This window comes from Manis pentadactyla, chromosome 4 (genome assembly GCF_030020395.1).
Source record: "Manis pentadactyla isolate mManPen7 chromosome 4, mManPen7.hap1, whole genome shotgun sequence".
Lineage (NCBI taxonomy): Eukaryota > Metazoa > Chordata > Mammalia > Pholidota > Manidae > Manis > Manis pentadactyla.
In genome coordinates this window covers 58,151,899-58,178,768 of record NC_080022.1, presented here as the reverse complement: position 1 = coordinate 58,178,768, position 26,870 = coordinate 58,151,899, and the positions used below count along the sequence as shown (strand labels likewise).

General features: G+C 34.7%; 1 protein-coding gene across 5 annotated transcripts in view; it reads right to left on the bottom strand.

Moving 5' to 3' along the window:
• The window catches only part of LRRC7 (leucine rich repeat containing 7), a 496,164-nt gene that overhangs the window by 166,544 nt on the left and 302,750 nt on the right, over positions 1–26,870 (bottom strand). The window contains exon 8 of one of the 5 annotated variants that reach the window (XM_036890166.1): positions 24,750–24,929. The exons of the other annotated variants lie outside the window; for them this stretch is intronic. Within the exon in view, the coding sequence (XP_036746061.1) occupies positions 24,923–24,929 (7 nt within the window). The 3' untranslated portion in view covers positions 24,750–24,922. Of the gene's footprint in view, positions 1–24,749; positions 24,930–26,870 lie in introns of those variants that run through there. 5 annotated transcript variants of the gene reach the window in all.

Sequence of the window (26,870 nt, the reverse complement as noted above, 5' to 3'; positions counted from 1 at the left end):
CAGAATGTTGTCCTTCAGGCCTGACTACACAAAAATTCTGGAGGCATTTGACTCAAATCTTAGAAATTTTATTTCCTTCATTTTTCAAATGGGTACGGTAATTATCTTATAGGGCTTTTATGAGCATTACATGAAATAATATCCTAATCCAGACACAGGCTCTCAGAGATGCAAAAGTGTGTGTATTCTTTCTTCACTCAGCAACTGTTATTGAAAGATTATGCATCAATGAGCTGGGGTCTGGAGTACAGTACAGTTTTCTCCAAAAAGGCTTCACATTGTAGTTGGGGGAGAATTGCAATAAATGAAATATGTAAAATAAAATGATATACTAAAAGGTTGCAAGTGTTATGGAGAAAACTTAAGCAGAGGAGGTAGATAGGAAGAATTCAAATAGTAGGACTGCCATTTTTAATAGGGTGATCAGGTAAGGCTTTCCCAGGAAGACAAAATTTGAGTTGAGGCTTAAAGGAAATGAAGAAGCATGCTAGTGCACAGACTCCAAAACACAGACATGCTGCTTGCTCGAAGGCATCCTAGAAGACCAGCGGAGCTGAAGCAGAGTGAGGGGGAGGGGGCATATGAAAAAGGGATAATCTGAGGTCTTATAGCCCAATGTGGAGACTTTGATTTTGATTCTGAGTAAGATGGAGGATCACTGAAAGGATTTGATCAAAGCTGTGACTGAAGGGACTTGTTTTAAAAGGATCTCTGTGCATGCGGGCTTGTAAATAAACTGAGGACAAAGATGGAAGCCAGAAGATCAAATAGGAGGCTGATGGAATAAGCTGAAGGGGAGGTGATGGTGGTTTGGACCAGGGTTTTGTCAGTGGAGGGTGAGAAGTGGCTGCACGGAATAACTGTAGAAGTGAGAGAAAGTGAGTCAAATGTGACTTGAAAGGGCTTCTTGGTGCGAGCAACTAGAGGGGTGTGGTTGCAATCAAAGGCTGGAGAAGACAGGACAGAGCAAAGCTTTGGGTAGATCAGACGTTTAGCTTTAAATGTTCTTATGCCCCCTCCACCCACCCCTCCAATAAAGATAAATATGTGAGGTGAAGAAGGTGTTAATTAACCAGATGAAAAGAGTCCTTTCACAATGAATACATATATCAAATAATCACAATGTACACTTTAAATACTTGACATTTTGTCAATTATACCTTGATAAAATTGAAGGAATAAAAGTTATATTTGAAATTTCTATTTTTAAAGCTACTGGAGACGTCAAGCAAGCAGTTATATATACAAGTCTAGAATTGAGGGAAGAAACCCTCACAAGATAGATAATTTGAGCATGGTCAGCACAGAGATGGCATCAAGCCTTAGGAATAAGGTCGCCATGGGAATGAATGAGTAAGAGGACATGATGATGAGCCAACAAAGGAAAGCAGGAAGTGACGAGGGACAGAAGAGAATCTACAGGAGCAGGCAGTCCTGGAAACCAAGGAAAGAAGGTGTTTCAATGTAGAGGGAATGACAAATCATGACAAAACTGCTGATAGATCTGAGAACTGACCACTTAATTTAATAACATGGGGATGTGTGGCAACTTTGTGATGATCAGTTTTCTGTTTTAAGATTTTCCTAATGCTCTTTTTTCCCCCATTCAATATGCCTTTACCATACATCTGTCAATATTCTTTGTTCAACAACACAAAAATATTATTTCCTATTGTCTCTCAAGTTTTAGGGTTATCAAGATGAAAGGCATTATCCCTATTAATAAGTAGCTCATAATCTTGAGAGAAATAGCTTAGACAATGGACACTTTTTACCCAAAAGAATAAATGTCATCGAAAATATATGTGTAGGTTCTAGAGAGCATGGAGAAGAGGTACTTTTTCAGTGTTGGGAGGTGGGAGTGAAAAATAGAAGGCTGTACTGATGCCCCATTTGAGTGGTTGATCAGGCTACAAAATCAGAGAAGATGGCCTGTTTTGGAGGAAATGTTAAAAAGGTGGGTTACAAGAGATCATGGCCCATTTAAGGAACTGCAGATTAGTAAGAAACGATAAGACATAAGAAAAATAGTAAGAAATAAGATATAATATACTGGCAAGGGGCAGATCAAGAGGTCACCCATGTCAAGTCAAGAAGCTTGAGTTTTAGCTTGAAGGCTATGGACATCCTTAAGATTTAGGTAGGAATAATTGATCAGATTTGTATTTTATCTCACTCTGGAAACTTGGAATGGTTTGGAAAATGAGAAGAGGATACACTAGCAGAGGCCAAATAAAAGATTGTCTTGAAATCCATGTGGGACATAACTAGTACCAGAAACCAGACAACAGCAGTATGGATGACATGGTGGGAAATACGCGAGATGCACTGGTGAAGATATAATTGATAATGATGACTAACTGGATGTGGGAGGTGATGGAGAGGAAGAAATTAAAGATAGTTTCTGGATTGAGTGGCAGTGTAGGAATATTGGAATGGAATAAATTTAAGGTGAAGATAAGCTGGAGTCAGTGAATTCCATTTTAAACACCTGAGTGACTTTGAGGTGAATGTGAGAGAGTCTATCAAGGAAAAATGTGCATATATATGAGTCTGGAGCTCAGATAAAAGGTCTTGACTGGAAATAAATATTTGAAAAATAAGTAAGTGATGTCTATTCCACTTGAAAATGGTCTCTCCTTTTTAATGCATATACCAATACTTTCTTTTCCCATGATTTACTTGATATTTACCATTTACTTTCTTAAATTGTGAGCATTTCATACATATATGCCTTTTTCCCCCACCTAGATGTTAAAATATGTTTGAGATGCCCAGGAGGGCCTGTGTGGGACCACTAGCAATCCAAAGATTATTGTGAAGTGTTGGCCAGCATTGTAAGTACACCCACCTTACCTCTTGCCATATCTACAGCACTGACAGGAGTTTCTAGGGAAAGCAGCAGTAGTGGCTAGGCCCCATGAAGAGAGACTTAGATTTTCTTCTGATCCTGGGAATATGGAAGAGTAGAAAATTCTTGCAAATCTTGTTCCTAGGCTGCTTGCCCAACAAGGACACAACGAGCACCAAAGCCTTAGGAGTTAAGGTGAGGGGCCAAGTGGCGGGCCAGTGAGAAATGAGCACAAGAGCAGTGGAGCCCTTGCGTCTGACCTGACTGTTTGGCCTTAGGCTATGGATATTCTAGTGAGAACCACCTGGAGGTGTAGACCAAAGACCTTTCTGTGATTTCATGGACTCTAGGAACTCTGCAGCTCTCACTGATCCCTGACAGTAGACTTTTTTTCCCAGCCCTAGTAGTTGAGGACCAAGGTATTATTAAATGAATAAATGAGTAATGTCTAATACCTGGGTGTCCGAAAGCAAATTTTAATAAGGATTTATCATTTTTCCAGGCTAAATATTAGTGACCATTTAAACCATGCCTTTTGTGAAAAAGGTTTCTAGGGCCCTGGACACTCTGATCATTTTTAGGAATTTTCCTCTTCCAAAATAGGGTCAGGTCCAAATCTGGTACCTCTGCTTTTGTAAATAAAGCTTTATTGGAACACAGCCATGCCCATTTGCTAACATATTATCTATGGCTCTTTTGTACAGCAATGGCAGAATTCAGTAGCTGTAACACAGAACTTGAAACATTTCCTATCTCTGAGGGCCAGGTTGCATTCAGAATTGAACACTATTCTCTAGATATGGGATGATCAAGACAATGTATAAAGAGACTATTATTTATGATTCTATTAGTGTCATTTGTTTGATTCCTTTTGTGGAGGGATAAGTACCCTCTATGCCACTGCTACAGCTTTTTATTTTCCCATCTTAGGCTGCTTCCTTTGAAATATTTGGTTCATAAATTCATACCTAGAAAATGTATTTTAAATTTATAAATAGCTTCCTACCATTACTTTGTCATTGTTTTGAATGGAGCAACATTTTTACTTTTGTCTGTTCTGGAACAACAAAAAAAGGCTTCCCATGACATTTTCTGAACTATTTCCCAAAACTTATTTAAGGTCTGTTACTGAAAATACCTTTTCTTCTATTTTATCTCATTTTGATCATCTGAGTTTCCATCAATGTTTAACCACTATCACCAAAGTTTTCTTCCATCTTTATATTCTTATTTCTGTTTTTGAAGCTATCTTTACAGTATGATTTCTTCTGTTTTTTGAAGATGTCATTCAATATTATTTCTTAGATTTCACACCTTTAAAATTAACTGTCTTTACCTAGAAGGTTTTGCATAGTCTGTAACACAGCCTACTGCTTTTCTTGTTCATATGCGAGTTGCTAAACTACTGTCAAACTGTCCAAAAAATATTCCTTTTTAGAAGACTGTATGTAATAGGCTTTTAATTTCATCAGGATACAAACAAGTAAGACTTTGTCAGGAAAATAAAATAGAACTCATGGCCCTTTTATGTTAGTTCTTCGTGAGTGTTTGCTCCTTCGCTTGGTTTGTGCTACTTATGGCAGCTACCATGTGGGCACTGGGGTTACAAAGATTACTGGGGAACAGGGGTTCTCAGCTTCAGTGGACATTCCAGACTGGTGGACTCTTTGATAGAAGGGTCCTCTGTGTCACTGTAGAATGTTTAGCACATCTACACAGTCTTATTTGGAAAGACTTATTTTCTAAGAGGGAATGATCTTTAAAGGAATTAGCTCAAGGTAAAAAGTATAGGTGCTAGCATGAAAGCATGTGTAGATGGCCATAGGAGCTCAGAAGGAATACCTAACAGTTCAGTCATTAGGGAAAACTTTAAGGCGAGGTGACCTTTCAGCTAGGTTCTCAAGAACCTTGCTCTACGAATCATACAGATTTGCATATTTGAAAGGAAACGATGAAAATTTCTAAAGCTGAATTTTTTTCTGAGATTGTTCCATAGGTTCACAGTATTAACTTGTATCCTTGAAAAATGCAAAAGACTTTGGCCCAAAGTGAAAAAACTCTACAAATTCTTATTAAGAGTTTGTTGCAGGAAACTCTAATGTCCTACCCTCAAGGCTGGCTAAGAGGGGGATCTGGGGGACAGCTATCTTGTGCACTGTAGGGTGGCTAGCAGCGTTCAAGGACTCCACCCACCAGATATTGGTAGTACCCTTTGCAGTGTTCATGACCCAAATGTCTCCAGACATTGTCAAGTGTCCCTTGAGTAGAGGTGTGGCAGGGGTTTGTGTGCAGAATCATCTCCTGTTGAGCTCCACCATGCTAGAGGAACAGTCAGGCCTTCATCTCCTTTTTCCTAATCAGTGGGAGGATGAGCATCTTACCTCATCTTTGTTTACCTCTTTCCTAGGTAGCCTGTCTTTATGCAATTCAAGCCAGTCTGCCTGAGGGAGGCACTTATCTGACTATGCTTTTTCTTCTTTTCAGGAAACACATGTGAGTCTGGGACCTATCTCTCAGGCTCCCCACAAAATCCAGCTGGTGTGATTTTCCCTTACAGATGGCTGGCCTTAAACACATGATCACCACCCTGGGTCAGGGAGCAAATATTAGGGCTTGATCTCAAGTTTGGGCCACATCCTCTACCAGTACTGCTGACAATTTGATCTTCATCTGTGAACCGGATATCCTGCTGATTATTTAGATTCATTTGTAAGTTCACCTAGTTACCTAAAGGAGCAAGTTCTAATGAAATTAGTTATATTAAAAAGTAATGTTTAACAAACTATGGTCACGTTATAAATATAAAAATTATAGAAATAGATAAAATTTCTATGATTGTTACTTTAATCATTGCTGTATTATCCTTCCTATAAATCTTACAGCTGGCTCCTTTTCCTCAACTCAGCTCAAATGTTTCCTCCTCAAATAGTCCAGCCCCACTACCCAAAATAAAGTCTCCTTCCTGCCTCCACCTTACTTATTAACCAGTTTCATTTTCTTCTTAACACTTACCATTGAGAATGTTTAATGTAATATTTTATTAGATATTTTGTTTAATTAATTATAGTTTTAATACTGAAAATCAAAATCTTTTTTTATTTGCTTATTAATTATTTTTTCCCTGCTAGATTGAAGCTCCATGAAAGCAAATGACTTCTCAAACTTGTTCACAGCATAAATAGCTTTTTAGTAGTTTGTTTTAGTATTTGTTTAATGAAGACATTTGCCTGTGTATGAATGATTCTTTACTAGGGAGAAGTTTGAATTCTAGAATATTTACAAAGACAAACCTCTTAGTTTTTATCAGGCATCTGCAATAATTAATAGTTGCCAAGGAGGCCTGTTTTAATGAATACTGTAATGAACATACAGTAGCTCACATACTGTAGAATATACATACTGATAAAGGCAGGTAAGGCTGAGGTTCACCAGTCCCTGGATATCTAAATGAATCTTGTGTTCATTTGGTTTTCTGACATTTTCAACAATAGGTTTTTAAAAATATAAATAATAAAAGAAATATTAGGTGAAATGTTTAGGGAAGTTTTTCATGTCTGGCTATCTGAAATACAGCAACAAGGCTATGAATGTAGAGTAGTTAAGAGCATGGACTCTGGATCTGAATCCCAATTCTAATACTCACTAGCTTTTTGACTTTGAACAAATTAAAGCACATCTTTGCGCCTCCACTTTCTCATCTCTAATATGGGGATGATAAGAATCCCTACATCCTAGAGTTATTGTGATAGTTAACACAGGAAAAGCACATAAATAGTGCCTGATAACACGGGTAAGTGCTCTGTAATAGCTGTTAAATACTTAGGGAAGGCTTTGAGAGTTGCAAAAAACTAAAGAAATTGTCTAGGTCAGAGTTTTCTAAAGTTTTCCTAAGAACTTATAGATGTTGCATGATTAAAAAAAAATTCAGATGACTAGTTTATGTTGTCAAACTTGCTAAAAAGAAAAGTTAAACATATTTCTTATTGGCAGGATTTCTCAGATAAACTATACAAATATTCATTATGATTCTCTAACAGACAGAAATAGTTAAGACTTTTTCCTATTTATGTGACCAAAGAACATTTATTTTTCTCTCCTATATGACATTTCTTAGACTAGGAGCACACTTTGAAAAACTTTTTGCAGACAATGAAACAGTTCTTGTCCATCCCAGCCCATGAAATCATGGATCTTCCCAGTCCATGAAAACACAAGCATAGGTCTATTTAAGCAAATGAATATTTCAATTTTACTAGATCATCTTCATTTGTCTGCTTGAAAATCTAAACTGTCAGGCTTTGTACCTCAGTTCCTAGTGTCCACTTCAGGCTTCCCTTGTACGGACGACTGTTTTTGATATAGTTCCCTGGACTGACTTTCACATTACCCTTAAACACCATGTTGGTTTTTGCCATTTGACCTTATGCCCTGCAACCTCAGCAAAGGGAAATGCTCATTTTTCACTAGAGAATTAATAACTTGTTCAAGGTCACACAGAAAGTTAGTGACAGGACTGAAAAGAATGATAGAATCCCTCTTTTCCCAGCACTGGCTAACCATATAAATCTGGTCTGATATGTTTGGGTTGACTATTGTTTAAATATGAATGTTCTTGTGATAAGTATGTACTCTATGGCTCACTATAGTCTATGTCATAGGCCAGCATACTTTTACTTTTTCTATAAACTTTTCTATAACGATAGAAGTGTTTCAGGCTCTGTAGTCCATATCATCTCCCTCTCTCAACTACTCACTTTACCTTTGTATTGCAAAAGTAGCCATAGATGACATGTTGAAAAATAGATATGGTTTTCTTTCAATAAAGTTTTCTTTACAAAAAACAAAGATGCCAGATTTGGGCCATAAGCCAGTTTCCCAGCTTCTGGTCTACATTAGTCCTTAAAATTTTACATTCAAATGTCTGTATGGGTTTATGATTTAAGTATGGTCCCTAAGAATATTTAAGTTTTCAAATGTGTGGGTCCAGATATGATACATAAATTAAGGAGTGAGAATATTTATAATTAGGGAATTGCTACTAGATAACTATTTACACTTATATTCTATTTGAAATTCTCATCTCTTAGGGTATACGTTACTGAAATCCAGGAATAATTTTTTTAATACTGTCATTCTGGTTGCATTTATGAAAATTAAATCTTTACTTGTGTGCTATTACTTCATAACATTTATTCAATTGCAAATTTGGAAAAAGATTCTACTTGGAACAATGATGAAATAATGCAGTATTTTGGTGCATCTCTCATTTAGATAAAATTATACAATCCATGATCTTCTTTTTATCAGCTTCTGAGGTTTAATCTATCTAAACGTAAAATCACCTCTGAAGCCACATAAGTTGGCAGGACTGTTGTTTCCCCATAAATTCTCAGGGCAATAACTTGTGTTTGCTGACTCTTGCAGGATTCTGCAAATTTTTGGCATGTATTTATGCATTCCAGCTTTTAACTAGTCTTTTAAATGTGTTCACTCTCTCTAATTAGTGGCTATTCATGGAGCAAGGCTAGGAAAACTCCTCTCAGTTGTTAATGTTTGATGATTTTTTTCTCACTGAAGCTTAGAGAAAGAAAATAGTATCTACTTTACTTAATCTGTGTCCTATGTTTAATGGACATTTGCATTTTATAATTCAGACCTGACAATTCTACTTAATTATCATGTTCTTTCCTTGTTAATAATCTCTTTAAATGGACCTCATGTTATATATTTTAAAAAGTAAATCTCTTAATAGCACAGATACTGAAGACTAGAAAGCTAAGAAATTGACATTCTTTAAAAAAAATGCAACTACTGGCACACTTAATTTTCAAAGGAACATAAATTTATCATCTTTACAAATCAGGAAAAATTAAAATCTAGTGTTCAATGGCAAATAAAAAATTATTTCTATGATCTAATGTTTTATATAAAAATTCTCCTTTGATTATTACTATACCTTAAACATTCATCAGAGCTATGATTTTTATGTACTGTCCATCATTTCAATTAAATTTCCCCCTATGAACAACAAAAAGCTAAACTGGCTGCCTGGAATTTTCCATAAGGATATGTAGCCAGACTACACATCTATTATTTTGTCAAACACTACTGGAAGACTTAATCTTTTTGATGTTTGTTAATGCTTCTCAGTTAAAATGTTCCCCATTACAGTGGTTAAATTAGTAAACATTTAAAATATATAATTTGCATTAAGCTGTCATATTTTGAGTATTTCCTTTGGACATATTTTTTTTCTTTTAAATATTCAGCATTTAAAGGATTAAATTGATTTTGTGATGTTCTGTTGGAAAATGTGTCTGTCCTATAATTACTTCTCTAATGCACAACATTAAAAAAGTTTCTCAAATAAACTTTCAAGTAACCTCTCAAAAATACTTCTAGTTTATACAGTTGATATACTCATTCAATGAAGTAAATTGAAGTGAAAAATGGGACCTTAAAAGCAGCAACTGGCTATAAGACAAATTCTGCATCACTCCTTTTAATGAAAAATGTAATTAGATTGAGTAGCCTGAATTTTACTCCTCTTTCTATAGTCCTCTTGGGTTAATACCCAAAACCAATCATTCACTTTCTCCATGAATTTTCCCCAAAATTATTGTGCATTTGTAACTCATGATAATGCACAAAAATATCTTTGGGTTGTGATAATCTTACTTGTACAATTATAAGGTGTTTTAAGTTCTTTGTGGGGGAAAAGTTTTCATATAAGCAGGAAGTATGACTTTTATCTCTGTGGATGGTTATACTGCTAGAACTGAAGCTCCTAGTTTGCACAACGGCAGTCCAATCAAACGGTTATAAGAAACATAATCAGCTATGAAGATGCTCATTTTTACTAGAAAATATTTCAACCTACATTACATGCTTATGAAGAGATTTTGAATGCTACTGAAAAAATACTTAGGCAGAGTTAAAATTTTAAAACTTCTATAGAAAACTGAGCAGGGAACAAGTTCCTTTCCTAAGAGACTCCTTTAGCACCCACACAGACACACAGTTCAGGTTCACTGTTTCTTGGCTGTACTTCATAGAAAAACATATTATTTGTTACAATGGGCTTTCTAAATATTAACTGATGTACTTTTATGTAGATTTGGCCTTAAATGGTTGATACCCTAACTGATGTCAAATACAGAATGCAATTCCATCACCAAGATGTCAGAATTTAAACTTTAGAGGATAAAGGCTTTCAAAAATATTCTACCAAGTTGTTGTGGCTGGTTTCCCAGAAAGCTGTCATTTCCTCTCCTTTCTTCTGTGCCAATGGTACCTACCCTGCATCAGAGACCAGAAATGCCTGATAGTCACTAGGAAAACCTCCTTTTAAGTTAGGACATGAGCACATGACTCAGTTCTGTCCACTAGAACAAGAAGAGGAGGAGGGAAGATTGCTGGAGGAAATTCTGAGAAAGATTTTCCTCCTGATTTAAAAAGGGGAGAGAGGCATGAGAATTCTTTCCCCTGTTCTTCTTTTCTTTCTTCCACTTTTTCCAATGGTCGAATAAGAATGTGATGTCTGGAGTTGCAGCAGATGCTGTGCAACCATGAGGTAACAAGTCCAAGGATGAAAACCAACGTGCTGGGTATAACAGCATAGAAAAATTTAAGAAGCCCAGGTTTTTGATAAAATCATTAAGCAACTGAAATCAACTCTGAAACTGCTTACCATGAGACTTTGTTATGGGCAAGAATGTACCTACTATTTAAAAAAATCACTTGTACTCAGAATTGTTTCTAATAGCTAAAAGCATTCTTCCTAATGCACTCATTCCACTGAACTATTAGGCACACTTAAGAGTGTCCAAGATTTATTGGTGGCAGAGCTAAAGCAAACATAGAGGTCTTTTAAGTCTCAAAAGAGTCTAATGCACCACACATGTTTTTAGAAGCCTGATTTAATAATTTGCATTTCAGTAGGTTTTAGGCAAAACATAGAGAAGAAATAAAAGACAAGTAATTTTAACACTTTTGTTCTCAGAAATAAAATGACAATACTAAGCTATCAAGAAATGAATAACTTACTACTAAGTAAATTAAGCACAAAGGTGCTTTTGGAATCATGAGAGATAAAATGCATTTTAAATAATTTAAAAACAAATAGAAAATATATAGGAAAGTATTTGCATAGCTTTATATGTTAATCATAAGGTGAAAAAATATTCCACAAATTATTTAGAGTTTAGTTTATGTTTTTTTCTTTCCACATTTGACTTTTTAGTATTTTAGTTTTACATTTTGACAATTTCATTTTCATAAATTATTCTGTGGATTTTGGTATGATTTCTGATGTTTATGATTTCTGCTTTTCAGAAACTATGTGTTTTCTGTGATTCTATATACATTCTGTTTGTTTTACTTTCATAACTTTATAGTTTCAGAAATCAGGTAAATGTGTTATTTTCAAAGTCTGTATTCCTCTTCTGTTTTATATTGATTCTATCTTCAAACAAAATTACTTTACAAGTCTTTTTCTCTAAGTTCAATTTTTCCTTAAAACAATATTTGCCTTACACAATTAGTTTCTCTTCTATTAAAATTATTGTTAGAGATTCTTCACTTACCATTTGAACCTACATTAATGGTATATATTTTGAAAGTGTCTATTAATAATAGAAATAAAATTAGATTATGTTTAATAATTAAAATCATGTGTGCTTTCAGCTGTGTACATTCATTTAAAATAGCAATTTAAGAGTAAATTTCACTTAGGATATCTTTCTGATTGGCCTTAATCAGGACTAATTTTTTGCATGGATATAATTTGGCATAAAGGTTATGCTAATTATGATTATAACAGTCAGTACTTAGGCATTGTGAAATAAAATATAATAGGATACCTCTAAGAAATAATGGGCTGTACAAATAGAAATAACCATGGGTTAGAAATCTACTCTAAACTGAGACCATTGTGAAATGTGCCTCATAATGAAAACTCATTTCAATAAAACCACTGTAAAATAAAGTTAAGTCTAATTGTGTTATTTCTTATAGGTAATTATACAAACTAAATCTTGCTTTAAGATAGTCATAATTCAACTATTTCTTCTCAACATACTCTCAAGAAAAATTATATTCCCTAACCTGAAGTTTATTGAGGAAAGATTTACCTTTTGTTGGCACGATGAAGTAGTTAAGTAATTTCTCAAAGAGGAAGAAAGGCCTCATTCTTCATATCACTGGTATCAGTGTGGACAAAATAGCAAGCTGATTATCTGAATGTTTTGCTTTTGTGCTACATTGTGCTACACTGATACTTCACTTTACAAATTTTTTTGTAAATTAAGCCTTTTAAATTCATTAACCAAGTAATTTTTTCATTAGTGTAACGAACATCTATTGAACACATGCTAAATGCTAGGCTAAGGCTGGAACTAAGATGCACTTGTTTTCTTCAGGACCTTCACAACCTTGTGGGATGGTCATAAAAGCTTACAATTAAAAACAATAAAACACACTATGAGATTTTTCTTATGAGTGTGACAGTGATTCAAGAATTAACAAAACACAGTCTTTGCTCTGATGGAGCTTAGGTCAGAAAATTCATAAATTGAATGATTACAAAATGAATATATTAATTTATTATGCCTGGGATTCATGCTATCCAAATGTCAAAATGCTATGAGAACTTATAATTCAGGGCTGGACCTAGAAATGACTTCATGCAAGATAATATTGGAAATAAGGCTTAAGAGATGAGTTCAACAGATGGAGAAGATAGAAAGTGCATTCCAAGCAAAGAAAATGACATTAATATGAGCATTCGTATAGATATTAAAATATTGGGCATGTTCTGGTGATAGCAAAGTATTTTCTCAGTAAAATTCTGGGAACAGGGAGGTGATCAGAGGTGCTGTTTGTTTCCTTAATATTAATGCCCAAAGAAGAGGCAGAAAGAGCAATTCAGTCATAGAGAAGACTGGTTCAGAGACCTATTCCCATCTGGCTACCATAGGCTGGGTTTCCAGGGTCAAACCTGTACTAGACCTTCACACTGTAAATAGGGCCTTATTCTTAGGGATGGAGATCAGTGCAAAAATAAGATGATGGAGACCTTTTTCCCTACAAGGGAAGGAAGTAAGTAAACTACTTCTTAGTTCATTGACTTTACTAACATCAGCACCTCTGTCTTAGTTTAGCCGCTTTACTTCCTGCACTGCAGTGACTCAGCCTCTCCACTAACCTGCTTGTCTCTGCTTTCAGCTCCTCCTAATCCATACTTATTACTGTCACCAGATAAATCTCCCAAATAATTTGGTCATGTCATATCTGGGCTCAGAAATCAAATTATTTCAGGTAAAGGTCCAAGTTCCTCAAATTGTATTCAAAGAACCTTATAACTTGATACCAGCTTACCTTTCTGGCATTATTGCCTACAAAATTCCTGTACATATTACAATCTATGCCATAATGAATCTTTTCTAGAAACTTAAATGAGTTAGATTCTCTTATGGAGGCCGTTCTCAGAGTTAGCTTTGGAGGTCAATGGGACTAAGTTCAATCCTTTTCAATATATCTCAGAGGACTCCTCAGATTGAAAAAATACAATTCAGAGTGACTGCATTTTTATGAGGAGGAATTGTTTGGGAACTTTTTTTTATGATTTTACTTCTTGAAATCATATTGTTATATTATTAAAAAAACTGTCATAATTTTTATAGATTGAAAACAAGCAAAAAAACCCCAAAGCTTTTTGTTTGTATGCATCAACATGAAGTCTCTCATGTGAAGTTGGCCAATAAATTTTTTTTTCCTTTTTTTTTATTGCATCTATATGAGATGATGGATGCTAACTAAACTTCCTGTGGTGATCATCTCACAATACAGATACGTCAAAACATTATGCTGTATGCCTTAAACTTATACAGTGGTATTTATAAATTATTTCTCAAAACTAGGAAAAATGAAAAAAATTTGTTATAAATGTGAACAATAATCTTTCCAAATAAAAGGAAAGCGAATAAAAAAAAATCTATGTAAACAATCTTGTCCTAGGATGTCAATGAAACAGTAGGCACGGTCTATCACTATTTCCTAATTTAAGAGTTATTAAAATAGACAGATTCTGAGTTTTACAATGACGTAGAAGTAATGGAATTCCTATTACAGTGACTCCTTTTCTAATTCCATATGTGTTCTTCTGAACCAACCAATCTTTCCATATCAGTTCAGAGGCAATCAATAGACTCATGGATAATATTGTTTCTTAGAGTAGCGGTTTTCAAACTATGGCCTGCATGCCAAATCTGGGCCACTGTCTGTTTTTATAAAGTTTACAAAGTAAAAATCCTTTTTATATTTTTTAATAGTTGACAAAAATCAAAAGAAGAAATATTTCATGACATACAAATTAAAAGATATTCAAATTTCACAGAACACAGTCATGCTTATTTGTTTACACATTGTCTTTGGATCACTTTATGCTACAATGGCAGAGTAGTTGCCATGGAAATCTGATAGCCTTCAAAGCCTAAAATGCTTACTATTTGGGCTGTTGCAGAAAAAAGTTTGCTGATCCCTGAATCAAGGTGATACCTGTTGTAGACGGAGTGTGTCCTGCAAATGTTGGACTCCTATGTTGGCGCCCCAGCCCCCAATGGGTTGGTATTTTAGGTGGGGATTTTGGAAGGTAATTAGCTTGGGATGACCTCATGAGGATGGAGGTCCCAGAATGCAATTAATGTCCTTACAAAAAAGGAAGAGTGCACAGGGCTAGAGATCTCTCTGCTGTGCGATAACGCGGGGAGAAGGTTGCCTCTGCAAGCCTATGGAGGCCCTCAACAGGGGACAGAATTGGCAGGCACCTTGATCTTGGACCTCCCAGCTTCCAGAACTATGAGAAATAAATTTCTGTCATCTAAGCCACCCAGCCTATGGTATTTTGTTATGACAACTCGAGCTAATATAAAACCTAGTAATACCTAATTTGCAATACCTAAATTGGAAATGGTAGGATTAGCAATTTTTTAGTTGGGTGCCCAGCATCTGTCATTTTGGTAATTCCTGCATTGGGAGTATTGGTAGGAGGCAAAGCTTCCATGCTGACAAAGGAAAAAGCAGCCCGGACAGCTGGTGGCCAGCCTGGTTGCCACCAGCTGGGCCATGGTATTTCCCCACTCATCCTAAACGATTTCACAAGATGTCAGCCTTAGTTGAGGATTCTTCATGACCAGGATGTAACAAAATGAGAACAAGACAGCTACAACATCATTCCTGAGAAGGGATAAAAGCAAACGTGCTCTGCTTCCACTACTCTGAAGGGCCACTGCTTCTCCAGTGGCAGTTCCAGCTCCTCTGCATTCCCCTGGTTTCAGAGGTGAAAAGTACTAAAATCTCTGATACTGGCAGTCAAATTTCCCACTTTCAGAGAATACCCACTCAGAAAGGACAATTACATTCTCGAACCTTCTCCACAATCACCTATCACAAGTCCCTCCTGACTCCGTCTGTGATGCTATGTGTCATGCAGTCTCTTGCTGCAGCAATTAAGAAACCTGATGTTGGTGAGTGGGTATGTTTGGTGGTCTTTGCCTGCTGAGTATTAACATCCCTTTTAGAAGCCAGATACCAGATATGCAAACCTGTCTGGCACCAGTGAATTGGGCACCCAGGCTGTAGAATCAGACACAGGCTCCCTACTATCCATAGCTGCTGTGGACTGTGGAGAATGCTTTGTGGCTTGAGCACCGGCAGCAGCGCCAGGGCAACAGCAGGAGGCATTTCAGGTTGAGGGTGCAGCAGTGGTCGGTGCCTGTCCCTGCAGGGTGCTGGGCAGACTGTGACCTTCAGCATTCGGGGGTGGCGACAACAGTATTACACCACACTGTTCTTTTTAAAATTGCTTTTGCCTATTTTCTAAGTTTTACTTGTTTTTTTATTGTCAATTATTTCATTTACTCTGTGACCTTTCAGCTTCTACCATAGAACTGGTTATTGTGTGATTAGCTAAGAACCTACTTGTACAAGTTGTAACAATTGTCTACATAATTTCCCTATGCAACTTCACGCGTCTGATGAGTGAAATATAACTCTCCAGTTGCACAGATGCTCTTCTAAGTTCCAGTTCTAAATGTTTTATTTACTGAACAGACCTTTGAATATAGCACATAATCTTCCAATTTATTGTGTTGTACACACAACTAGTCATGTTCCCAGACCTCCTCTATTTCTTGTTTATGGAGCTGGTACTACCTAGATCAGAAATCCATGACTCATTATTCACCAAGCCCTATGGATTCTACTCCCTCTTAAATCTATTTCCGCTCATCTCTATAGTCACCCTCATAGTTCTAGTTCAAAGCTGCTTCCTCTAATGGATTACTCCCATGAGTTGTTAACGGTTACCATGTCTTCCACTGGGTCCTCTATAATCCATTCTCCAAGTAGAACTCCCAGAAATCTTTTAAAAATGCAAGTTATATGATGTAAATAAAAACTCTCTTTTGGCTCCCCTTTGCCAAAACAAAGTTGCTTCCAGAATAAAAATTCACATTATAGTGAAATGGTCAGAAGTGCTCTCAAGATAAGATTTCCAAGGCATGGTCAGTTGTGCTGCATGAAATGTGTAATGGCGGCCATGTTTCTGTATAACTGAGGCCCTTTTTGGTCTCTACTTTAAATAGGAAGTGACTCTGCTAAAAGGGACTTTGCCATTCCTGAAGTGCCACATGAACATCAATTGTAGTTGATTGTAGGAAGCGTTTATTTATTCGTGAAATAAATATTTATGAAGCTTCTACTATGTACCAGGCCTTATTCTAAGATAAAACAAGACAGCAGAAAGAAAAAGGAGTTACCAATGTTCGTGGAAAGAAATGTCTGAGAAGGAAATGTGTTATATCTTTAGGTTTAGCATGTGGTGGTAAGTGCTATGAAGAAAATAAAGCAGGTTGGAATGATTGAGAATATTTGGATGGCTGCTATTTCATAAGAAGGTGGTCAGAGAAAGCCATTCTAAAAAGCTAACATTTTATTAAGGTTCTGAAGGAGGTGACAAAATGTAATGATGTGATGTAGTGCATATAAACACAAAAAATTATACTGGATACAAGCATGAGTTCTGGAGTTATACTGTCTGGCATCAAATTTGAGCTCTGTCACTTATAAACCTTGTGATCTTGGGAAAGACACTTAAGTTCTTTGTGCCTCAGTTTCTGTATCTGTAAAATGGGAACAACATGGTAATCCAACTATATTTTTGGGTTATGCATCTTATATAAGTCTGTGAATAGAGTTGACCCTTGTGGGGATTAACAATGTGGGGGTTAGGAATACAGACTGCTGTACAGCTGAAAATTCATGTATAACTTTTGACTTTTCCAAATCCTCAAAAGCCTACTGTTGATTTTATGGTAGTAAATGATAAAATGCTGTAATATCTACATATATTTTATGCATTCATGACATATATAACGTTTCTTAGTTTTTTCAGTCTTTCTAGGCTACATGGTTCATCTGCAAGTTTTTTCTAATTATTGCAAATTGCCAAATATTTTTCCAATATATTTATTGAAAAAAAATGCATGTCTAAGTGGGCCTGGGCAATGCAAACTTATGTTGTTCAAGTGTCACCTGTACTCAGTAACAGAAGTTATTATTATCTTGAAAAATGTATGCTAAAACAAAGCACTGAGGTTAGAAAGAAAAACTCTCAACATTACACAATATCATCAATAGACAATAGGTGAAACAAAGCCTTTCATACATGCTAATTAATGAAGATTCAGAGGCTAAACTTTGGGTCGGTGCATAAGCACCCACAAGGGAAGTTTCATATCATTCATTAGATAGCCAAAAACTGGAAGAAAACAACTCAAATATCCATCAAGAGGTGCAAAGATAAACTGTAGTCTATTTATACACTAGAATATTATTCAGCAAAAAACCTGATTAACATTAAAACATGGACAAGTAAAATAATTACGCTCAGCAGAAGAAGCCAGGCAAAAAATGGAGAATATATCATGTGATTACATTTATATGAAATTCTGGAAAATCCAAATGAAACTGTAGTGACAGAAAGTAGAACAGTGTTTGTCTGGGTGGGGAGTGGGTGAGCAGTTCCAGAGGAAATTTTGAGGGTGGTGGATATGTTCATTATCTTGATTGTGGCCATGTTTTCACTGGTGTAAATATATTTCAAAATTAAAGTTGTACGCTTAAAGTATTTGCAATTTATAACATGTCAATTATACTTCAATAAACTGATGTTTTAAAATGAGATTTGGGTATTCTACTAACCAATGGTAGCAAAGCCTTCCTCAACCTCTTGAAAAATATATCATCACATATCCTTAATGCTCAATCCAGTTTGGACACTACTCAGCAGTGCCATGTAACTAAGAATAAGGCTTCTGAGTCAGGCTGCTAGGGTTCAAATCCTTCCTCCTCACCTTACCAGTTTTGTGACATCGGGAAAGTTATTTCTTTATGTTTCAGTTTCCTTCTTTATAAAATGGAGATAATATTACCCACTTTAAAGAGTAAATATAAGAGCTCTATGAGTTAATGTATGTAAATAATTTAGAATTCAATAAATATTAGCAATTAAATTACCCGTAAGAGTTAAGATTCTGGTGCTTAGATGAGGTAGAATTAAATGGGCAGCATTCCTTGCAGAAATGACTGAATCAGGCTTACTGCTCCTATTGATCTAATCAGTGTATTAGTGTACTTGGAGAAGCTCCATTCTGCTTTTCAAACCTCATCTCTTTACATGCACAAGCCAATGCATCCCAGCCAAATGAATCTCCAAATACTTTATATAATCATCACTCTGATTTTGCACATGAATTTTCTTGGCTTAGAGTACTTCTTCCACAGAACCAAGACTTATTGAGAGGACTGAATATATCTTTGAAATACTCAACACATAGTACACTTCTCAACACACTGCAGATTATCAACAAATGTTGGTCAAGCGCTCTGTGATTCTAATTTTCATTCTCTGCTCTTCATTGAGTTTTTTTCATGTTGAATACATTTATTCCTTATCCTGCCCCCTAAGATTGGCATTAACTGAATATATACCATTTTGCTTTTCTGTTAGAATTACTACATGACAAAACTAAGATGATAGTTTATAGATCTCCATCTCAGCGCATGCATATTTACTGCTCTTTTTTAATCCTCCATATTTTTAATTCTTCCTTTATAATTGTAGATGCCCACAGAAGCCTGTTGATCCAGAGCAGGCAGAGGAAGTTCTTTTGCTTTTCCCTAAAATTTTCTTCAGTTACATTATATTTTTCCTAAAGAGCAAAATGCATACCAATAGCTACATCACCAGAAACAAATGTTTGATTTTTAAGTATGAGAAATTTTGTATTAAAAAGTAAATTTAAAAATATCTTAGAATAACAAATGCTTTGATATTAGAAGTTACATAGTTTATATATATTGGCTTATATCAAGAAATACTGAAAGTAAGTTGTTCAACAATTATGTTATAGAAACATTCTGAACTGCCTACCGGTATTTTATGGCAATGACTGTATAAAACAATTTATATTTCAAAGCTTTACCAGTTTGCATGAAATCCTTATGCAAAGCATCAAGTTATAATGAAAATTATTATTGTAAACATTTTTCCTCCAGGCGAAATATAATATAGAATTAATATACACCAACAAATAACATAAGCTGCCAAAAATTAGTGTATTACCTGTGGCACTAAGGATATTCTTTATATGGTAGTAAATATCATTGGTTCTTAATAACTGAATGGGAAATATTTTTTAATAAACCTCATTTATCATGTCCTCAGTTTACCCTTTTGAGGACTGAATGGTTAATCTGTGATTCCAGAACACAAAATGTACTGAAATATTCTTAATAATGAAAAGCATCTAAAGAGAATAAGCAATTTTTGTCATGTATGACAAATATCTATAATCTACAAGAAGTATTAATATGATTTAACACCTAATCAAGTGCGTCAGAGGTAAATCAATTAAATGGGCAACACTTACATGAATAATTTGAAGTTGCTAAAAATATAATTTAAATGAGACTATAATCTGTAGGCATAACAATGCAGTTGGTACATTATGGAGCGCTAGAGACAGAAGTGGGTTTGAACTTAGGTTCTGTTACTTTCTACCAGAGTAATCTCAGTTTTTCATTGGTAAAAAGTGAGAACACACCCCTTACACAATTAGTTTACAAGGTTTAATTAAATAATATTTGTGGGTAAAGAACCTGTTATATCCAACAAAAAAACTTTAATTCCTTTTCATTGTCAAGGAATATAAGACCATTTTTGGCTAAATCAGTTTTTCCAAATTATTGTTTTATTCAAAGGGAAGACAAAGTTTGAGTTGTAATACATATGATTTCATGCATCTTTAGATCAATCAAAGTGTCAGCTGCTCAGAAGAGATTTAAAAATGCGTTTAAATACATCAATTGCTTTATATAGGATGTTGCTACAATATTTATTTTTTCTTATTTGGGTTTTTAACTCCTGCCTTAAATACCAATTCTTTTGTGTTACAGTCAAGTGTCTTTAATTAGCTACCAATTAAACAGGTCTTAACTACTCAATCTATCTTTCCACTTACTTCACTACTCATTTTAAGCACTTAGACCTTCAGCATAATCAGGCCGTACCTTATTCCATAAATACATTCTGGACTTCCTGCATCCTGTTTTTCCTCTGATAAGTATTTCAGTGCTTTGTTTCCAACAGTTGAAATACAACTTCCCCTTTAAGAGGAGATCAAATGTTCTCAAATCTGTCCTTATTTGAAGAAATAATCTTATTTTCTCTAAGTATTTCTTTTTTGGGGGGGTGGTGAAAGGTTACTTTTCTTCCTTTCTATCTTTCTCTTTTTTTCTTCTTTATTATATATACATAAAATCTACCAGCTAGTCTGCTAGGTTCCCTGGAGGCTGAATAAGGTGCCATCTCTGTCAAGAAACTTACAATTTAGAAACATAAAGAAGCAAGTTCATAAATAAATAACTAAAATCTAGGTGTAATACAGAGGACAGAAAGAAATATAGGCCTCATACACTGGAAGATTTAAAAATGGATATTAAAACAGCCGCTCGAGTAGGTGGATATCAGGTGAAAAAGGCCAAAATCATCACCTTATTTAAAATATATTTATGCAAAAGGCTACATGTTGAATGAGTCCATTTACACGAAACGTTCAGAGAAAGTAAATTCATAGAGACAGAAAGCAGATTAGTGTTTTCCTGGGTCTGGTGTGGGAGCTGATCATAGAATGACAACTGATTGCAAGTGAGCAGAAGGGATTCAGGGTGAGAGTGAGGGAAATGTTCAAAACTTCACTGTGGCGATTGCATAACTCAATAAATTTGTTAAAAATTATTGAATTATATACTTAAAATGGGTGAATTTCATGTTATGTAATTTACACTTAAATAAAGCTGTTGAAGGAAAAAAATCTATGGAGTGGCTTTTGCTCTTTGCTCCCTTAGAGGGGAGGGTGCCTGTGAATCTTAATAAATTCTATCCAAACACCCACAAATTTACTTTATCATTTCTCTGCTTAAAATCTTTTCATTAAAACCTCAAAATAAAGTGTCCACAAAATGAAGTCCAAGCAGGGCACAGGGGCTCCTTCATGATACTGCCTTCATCTACCTCAGGTTCCTCCTTCCGAGTGCATATTATTTTACACATTTAATCCCTTGTCACGTGGTTCCTTTAAGCCTCACTTCTCTTTCCGCCCCACTTGTGAAATTCCAATTTATTGTTCAAAGAATCCTCAGGCTTCACCTCCTTTGTAAATTCTTACCTTGACTTTGCCCACAGGATTAAATACGTTTTGTAGTATTTCTGTTGCTCTAACACATTTCTATAAACCCAAGTAACATCCTGTATTGCACGGATTGCTTTATTTGTCTTTATTCCCTTTCAGACTGGGATACGCCTAATGGCAGGGGCTCTGCTGTACTTAGTGTCTCTTATGTTAATCACAGTGCTTGACGCACAGTAGGCCCTCCACAAATGTTTATTGAACTGGACAGAATTAAAGGTTGGTATTCTCTCCAAAATTTGCCCAAGCAGAAGAGGTGACTAAGAGTTTGGATTTCAAATGCTATATCCATAGGTACCATGCAGTTGAAATCAAAGCAAGCCATGTGTGGGGAGAAAAGGAGAAATTACTGGTTTGATAGAAGATTTTTGCTTCAGTGAGATTTTGAGCAACTGCATTGTTTCCACCTCCTTGGGCTGTTCTAACCCCTTTCTGTTCTGAACCTGTTATTTTTACAGTAATGACATCCAGATGCTAAACCTTTGCCCTAGTAATATTGCTTGCTTTTTGAGGAAGTAAATAAATACAAACATTAGTCTTTATCCAACTTATATTGATTGCTAGTGGTAGAAGCCATGTAAACTAAAACTTACAACATCTAACATTACTCCTTTAAATTTTGTTTTTGACTAAAAATTGATAGAATCTTTTTTTTTGTTTGTTTTGGTGACAAATTAGATCTGCCAATTTTTTTCTCCAGGAAAAGACTTGATGGAAAAGAAACATAAAATGACAGAAACTGTAGTTGGTCAAATTTGCTAAAAACAAAAAAATAGGAATATAACTTTAATAGAGGAGTATATGAAATTCTTAATAAAAATGTAAGAACCTGTAACTTCTGGGAAAAATATGAAAGATGTATTCTATTTTCTGAGGCATTAAGAACCATAAAAACTGCATTCTCTTCATGAGATGTCAATTATATTTGAAGGACAATTTGATATGTTGTTCACATGGTGGCCCGAACTCCTGAGAGTGACTCTTATCTTATGAGGAAGGATTTTATCCTTTTACCATTTCATCTAGTTTAAAAAATGTATATATTAGAGGCTAAAAATTATGTAACTTTATAAACACATTTAATATTTTTGTTAAATTGCTATGTGTGACTTTTCTTAGAATAAAAGATTAGAGTGACATAAACATTGTGAATGAATTTACAATCACTTAAACTTGTTGAAGCACTAACAGTGACATAGCATTAAAGTGGGCAAAAATGAATCAAGTATTATATTCAATGGTATTTAGATTAATTTTTTACTTTTGTAATCACTCCTGCTGGTGCAGTTTTAAACCATTCCAGTTTTGACAACAGTTATTCGAGTTACCTGTGCATTTCTTAAGAAAAATCTCCTTTACCCTATATATATATATATATAAACTTTCAATTGCATTGCATTAATCCTAAAACCAGAAACACAGCATGGCTTACTGCAGTAAGCTCAGGTCAACAGAATAATTATTCAGCAGAACTACTGCACACTGCAGCAGACTTTAACTGCAACCCTTTAACACTTTAAAACTTTAGCAATGGAAAGTCCAGTTTCTTACTTGGGATAGGACAGAGGCAGAACAGAGGTATTTCTTCAGTCTTTAAAGCTACTTACATGCAGTGTTTTAGTAATCTATAAAATGGATTATGAAGGACATGGTGAGAGCACATTATAAAACTACACTAAAATAGCAAAATTACTTTAAATCAGATTCTTTTAGATTAGAAATATACCTTTTGTGTTTTTAGATTAGAAATATACCTTTCAGTATACAGTTTCCAGAGATACATGCAAAATGACAAGTCAATTTGCATATGACACACAGACCTAAAAAAAGTACTAACTCAATTAAGTAGATTTATGAATTTTTACATACTGATCTTCATAAGAACTCATGAAAACAATTAGTATTCACCTAATTTTAACTAAAAAAAAAAAACCTAACAACCACTTTCATATCTGTATGTGCTTTTTACAAAGGACTATGTACTTTAGGATATAACATCATTATTTTATACATTTCACATAATTAAAATGCATGAAAACAGAATATAATATTCAGAAACCACATTTCTACTACACAGTGTAGTTTTGCATAAAATAGCAGTTTGTAATTTCCTAAATAACAACATAGGAACAAAACCAAAAAAAAAATATGGGGGGGAACTATTCAGTTCAGTGTATCTTGCTCATATCTGGCTTATGAAAAGAACCTTCAAATTGTATTTAATCAAACAATAGTTCAATAGAACTACTCTAAATTCTTTGTATCTTCCATTGCTCCAAAAAGGACTTAAGATGAGGGGAAGGATGAATGTGCTATACTGCACCAACATGAAAGCCTCTGTACGTTGAATTTCAAACTCTGCAAAATTTCAATAGGAAACCTACTTTTCAGTCATATGTATAAAGTGGTAAGCGTAAATGCACCCATTATGTCGACTGTTACTTATTTTGCAAAAACATAATTAGAGAAACCCATTTTACATGCAAATTGAAATGCTGTAAGTCATTGAACTATACAAGTAAAGTTAATATGGTTAATTAACAAATATGTTTTATAGCTACAAAATAACTGTTTCACATTGAGTTACATAAAATGAAAGCATACATATAACCAACCAGTCACTGGCTTTTCATATTTTGACTTGGGGCCATCTGGGAATAATCTTTCACTTTGCAAAAGAATTTCACAATGGAACATCATGAGGGAGGATTACAGAAACACGGGGCAACCATATTCAGTCTCTGAAGAACATAACTGACTAGAGAAAATCTCTTTTTTACTGTGTTAGGATGACCTTTCAAATGATGCATTATTCTGATCTATTTTTAAACTAGACAAAAAATTATATGTGACAGCAGCTTTATGTAAGAAATAGTGTTGTTTGACAAAAATATGGGTATTAATGATTTTCTGAGGCTGGCAAAACTTCATATTCACTGATCGTTAAGGCAACTGAACATAACTTGGGAAAAAAAATCAGGTTTCTCTATTTTAGTCAAAACGTCATTGTTAAACTTTAACAAAGACCAAACATTTTGCAAAGCCCTAGGCAGTGAGAAGGCAGCCCCCATCAGCAGGTAGCAGGCCAAAAATGTTTGGTTTCATAATACAGTTTGGGAGAACTACCTCTACAAAGTCTATTCGTGCTGAGGCTCCTGATGCTGCCATTTCTGGTGCCCGAAAAGCTGCTGCCTCCACATCCTCTGTTGTAGGTGTCACTGTATAGTCTCAGGCGATTGGGCAAGGGGCACACTCTGGATCTTCAGATGCTAAGATGAGAAAAATCAATTTCAATGCCCAAAAGATGGAACTCCTAATGCAGAAGGTGACTAAAATAATTACTGATTGGTCTACAGTACAGGGACGTAGACAGTTGGCTTTCCTGTAATTCCACAGAAATAGGTTTTAAACACGATTTTCGTAAGGAGGTACTTCTCTAGGATTACGAAAAGTATTCGGTAAGATAGAAACAGAAAATTAAACTGAGTGAGATTGCACCGGATGACTAAAAACATGCATACTTCCTGAAAGGAGAAAGCAGAATATTCATATAAAGATCTCTGACGTGATAAACCATCCACATGAAAATGCTTGCTTAAACTTTCATTTCCAAGGTTATTTCTGCACACTTAAGTTAACTCTCTACAATAGCAAGCATTCTTCATGTGTGCTGTTTCAGGTAGAATATGAATGGGTCCAGTGGTACTTTTCTCTGAGGTTCAGTGTCCCTTTTTCGCTCTGAAAATAACAAAATTTGTTTTATAAATGTCCTCTATTATATAAAATGGTCTTAAGTATATGCAGAAGAATTCAACTTAATCTGTATAAACTTTGAAAAAAAGCTCTTATATGAGACAACATCACTGAAAGAAACCAGTGAGAGATACATACATAAGTGGATATACGGTGGAAGAGTACATTTGTTCCATCAAAAAATTTTGACTAAAAGAATGTTTTGGGTTGTAAAAAATAAATATTCCCTCTATTAATTTTTTTATTAAATATTTAAACAGCAAATTTTCCCAGCATCTTCATGTTCTAATAGAACTATTAGTAATTTGTATTTTGAAACATATTTACAAATAATTAACTTAAATCCAATATGGTGAATGCATGTATTAGAGAAAAATAATTTACAAAATATTTGCCAACTCTGGAAACAAAGCACTAGCTCAAATTAATGTACTGTGGCTATTTTGAGTTAAACCAGTAATGTATGTATCTTTTCTATTTTAAAAAATTGGCATTTTTTTATGATAGTCATTTATACAGCTGTGCACCTGAATCCGTTATATTTGATATATACTGTAAGTGACAAATGATCACAAATTATAATGACAGATTCTTATTAAGCATAATTTTTCAGTAGGAGCCATCCTGAATCAATTAATCATGCTATTATTATACTTTAATTTTGTTCTCTGTTTTCCAGAAAAGCCGACACATTTCAATTAATGATTTATACACATTTTTTTACAACTTTTGATGTACTACATTTTTTGAAATTAATTAAATGCTACAATTTTGCTAACATATAATGATGTAAAAATTGGATATGCTTAGATACAAAGCAAATTATGATTTCTCAGATAAATGCAATTGTAGTTATACATCATATTAAATGGTTATTAAATACCTTAACGGCATTAGAGATTTCTCTTTGTTGCATCTAAAGAGACTTTTATATTTTCAATTAAAAAAATAAAAATATAATTTTACATTACAATATTTTTGCATATAACCAAATTAATGCACATTAATCTTAAAGCATTTTCACAATGTAAGGCAAGAAGTAGAGTCTTCAAATCTATATGATTATTACATTGGAAGAACTTGGCAAATGCTCTAAAAGTTGAACAATTCAGCGCTTACAACAGACTAGGAATGCAACAGACTACTTGAAAAATTCAGCACTTACAATAGGTTAGGAATGCAATAGAATACTTGAAAAAACATTACCTATCTGTATGTTTAATTGACAGACAACACACACACAGATTCATTGTGAAGATATTTTGTCTCATAGATTTTACTAGAATCTAACTTCATTACTTTTGGGTATAGTATTACATAGTGATTTAAAAGACGTGTTAATTTATAAATCAATATAGCTATTTCACATCATTATCTAACTCTCCCAAAGTATATTTATGAAGTCCACATTCTTATTTCAGTAATATAAGGAAACTAACAGCATGTGTATAATACTA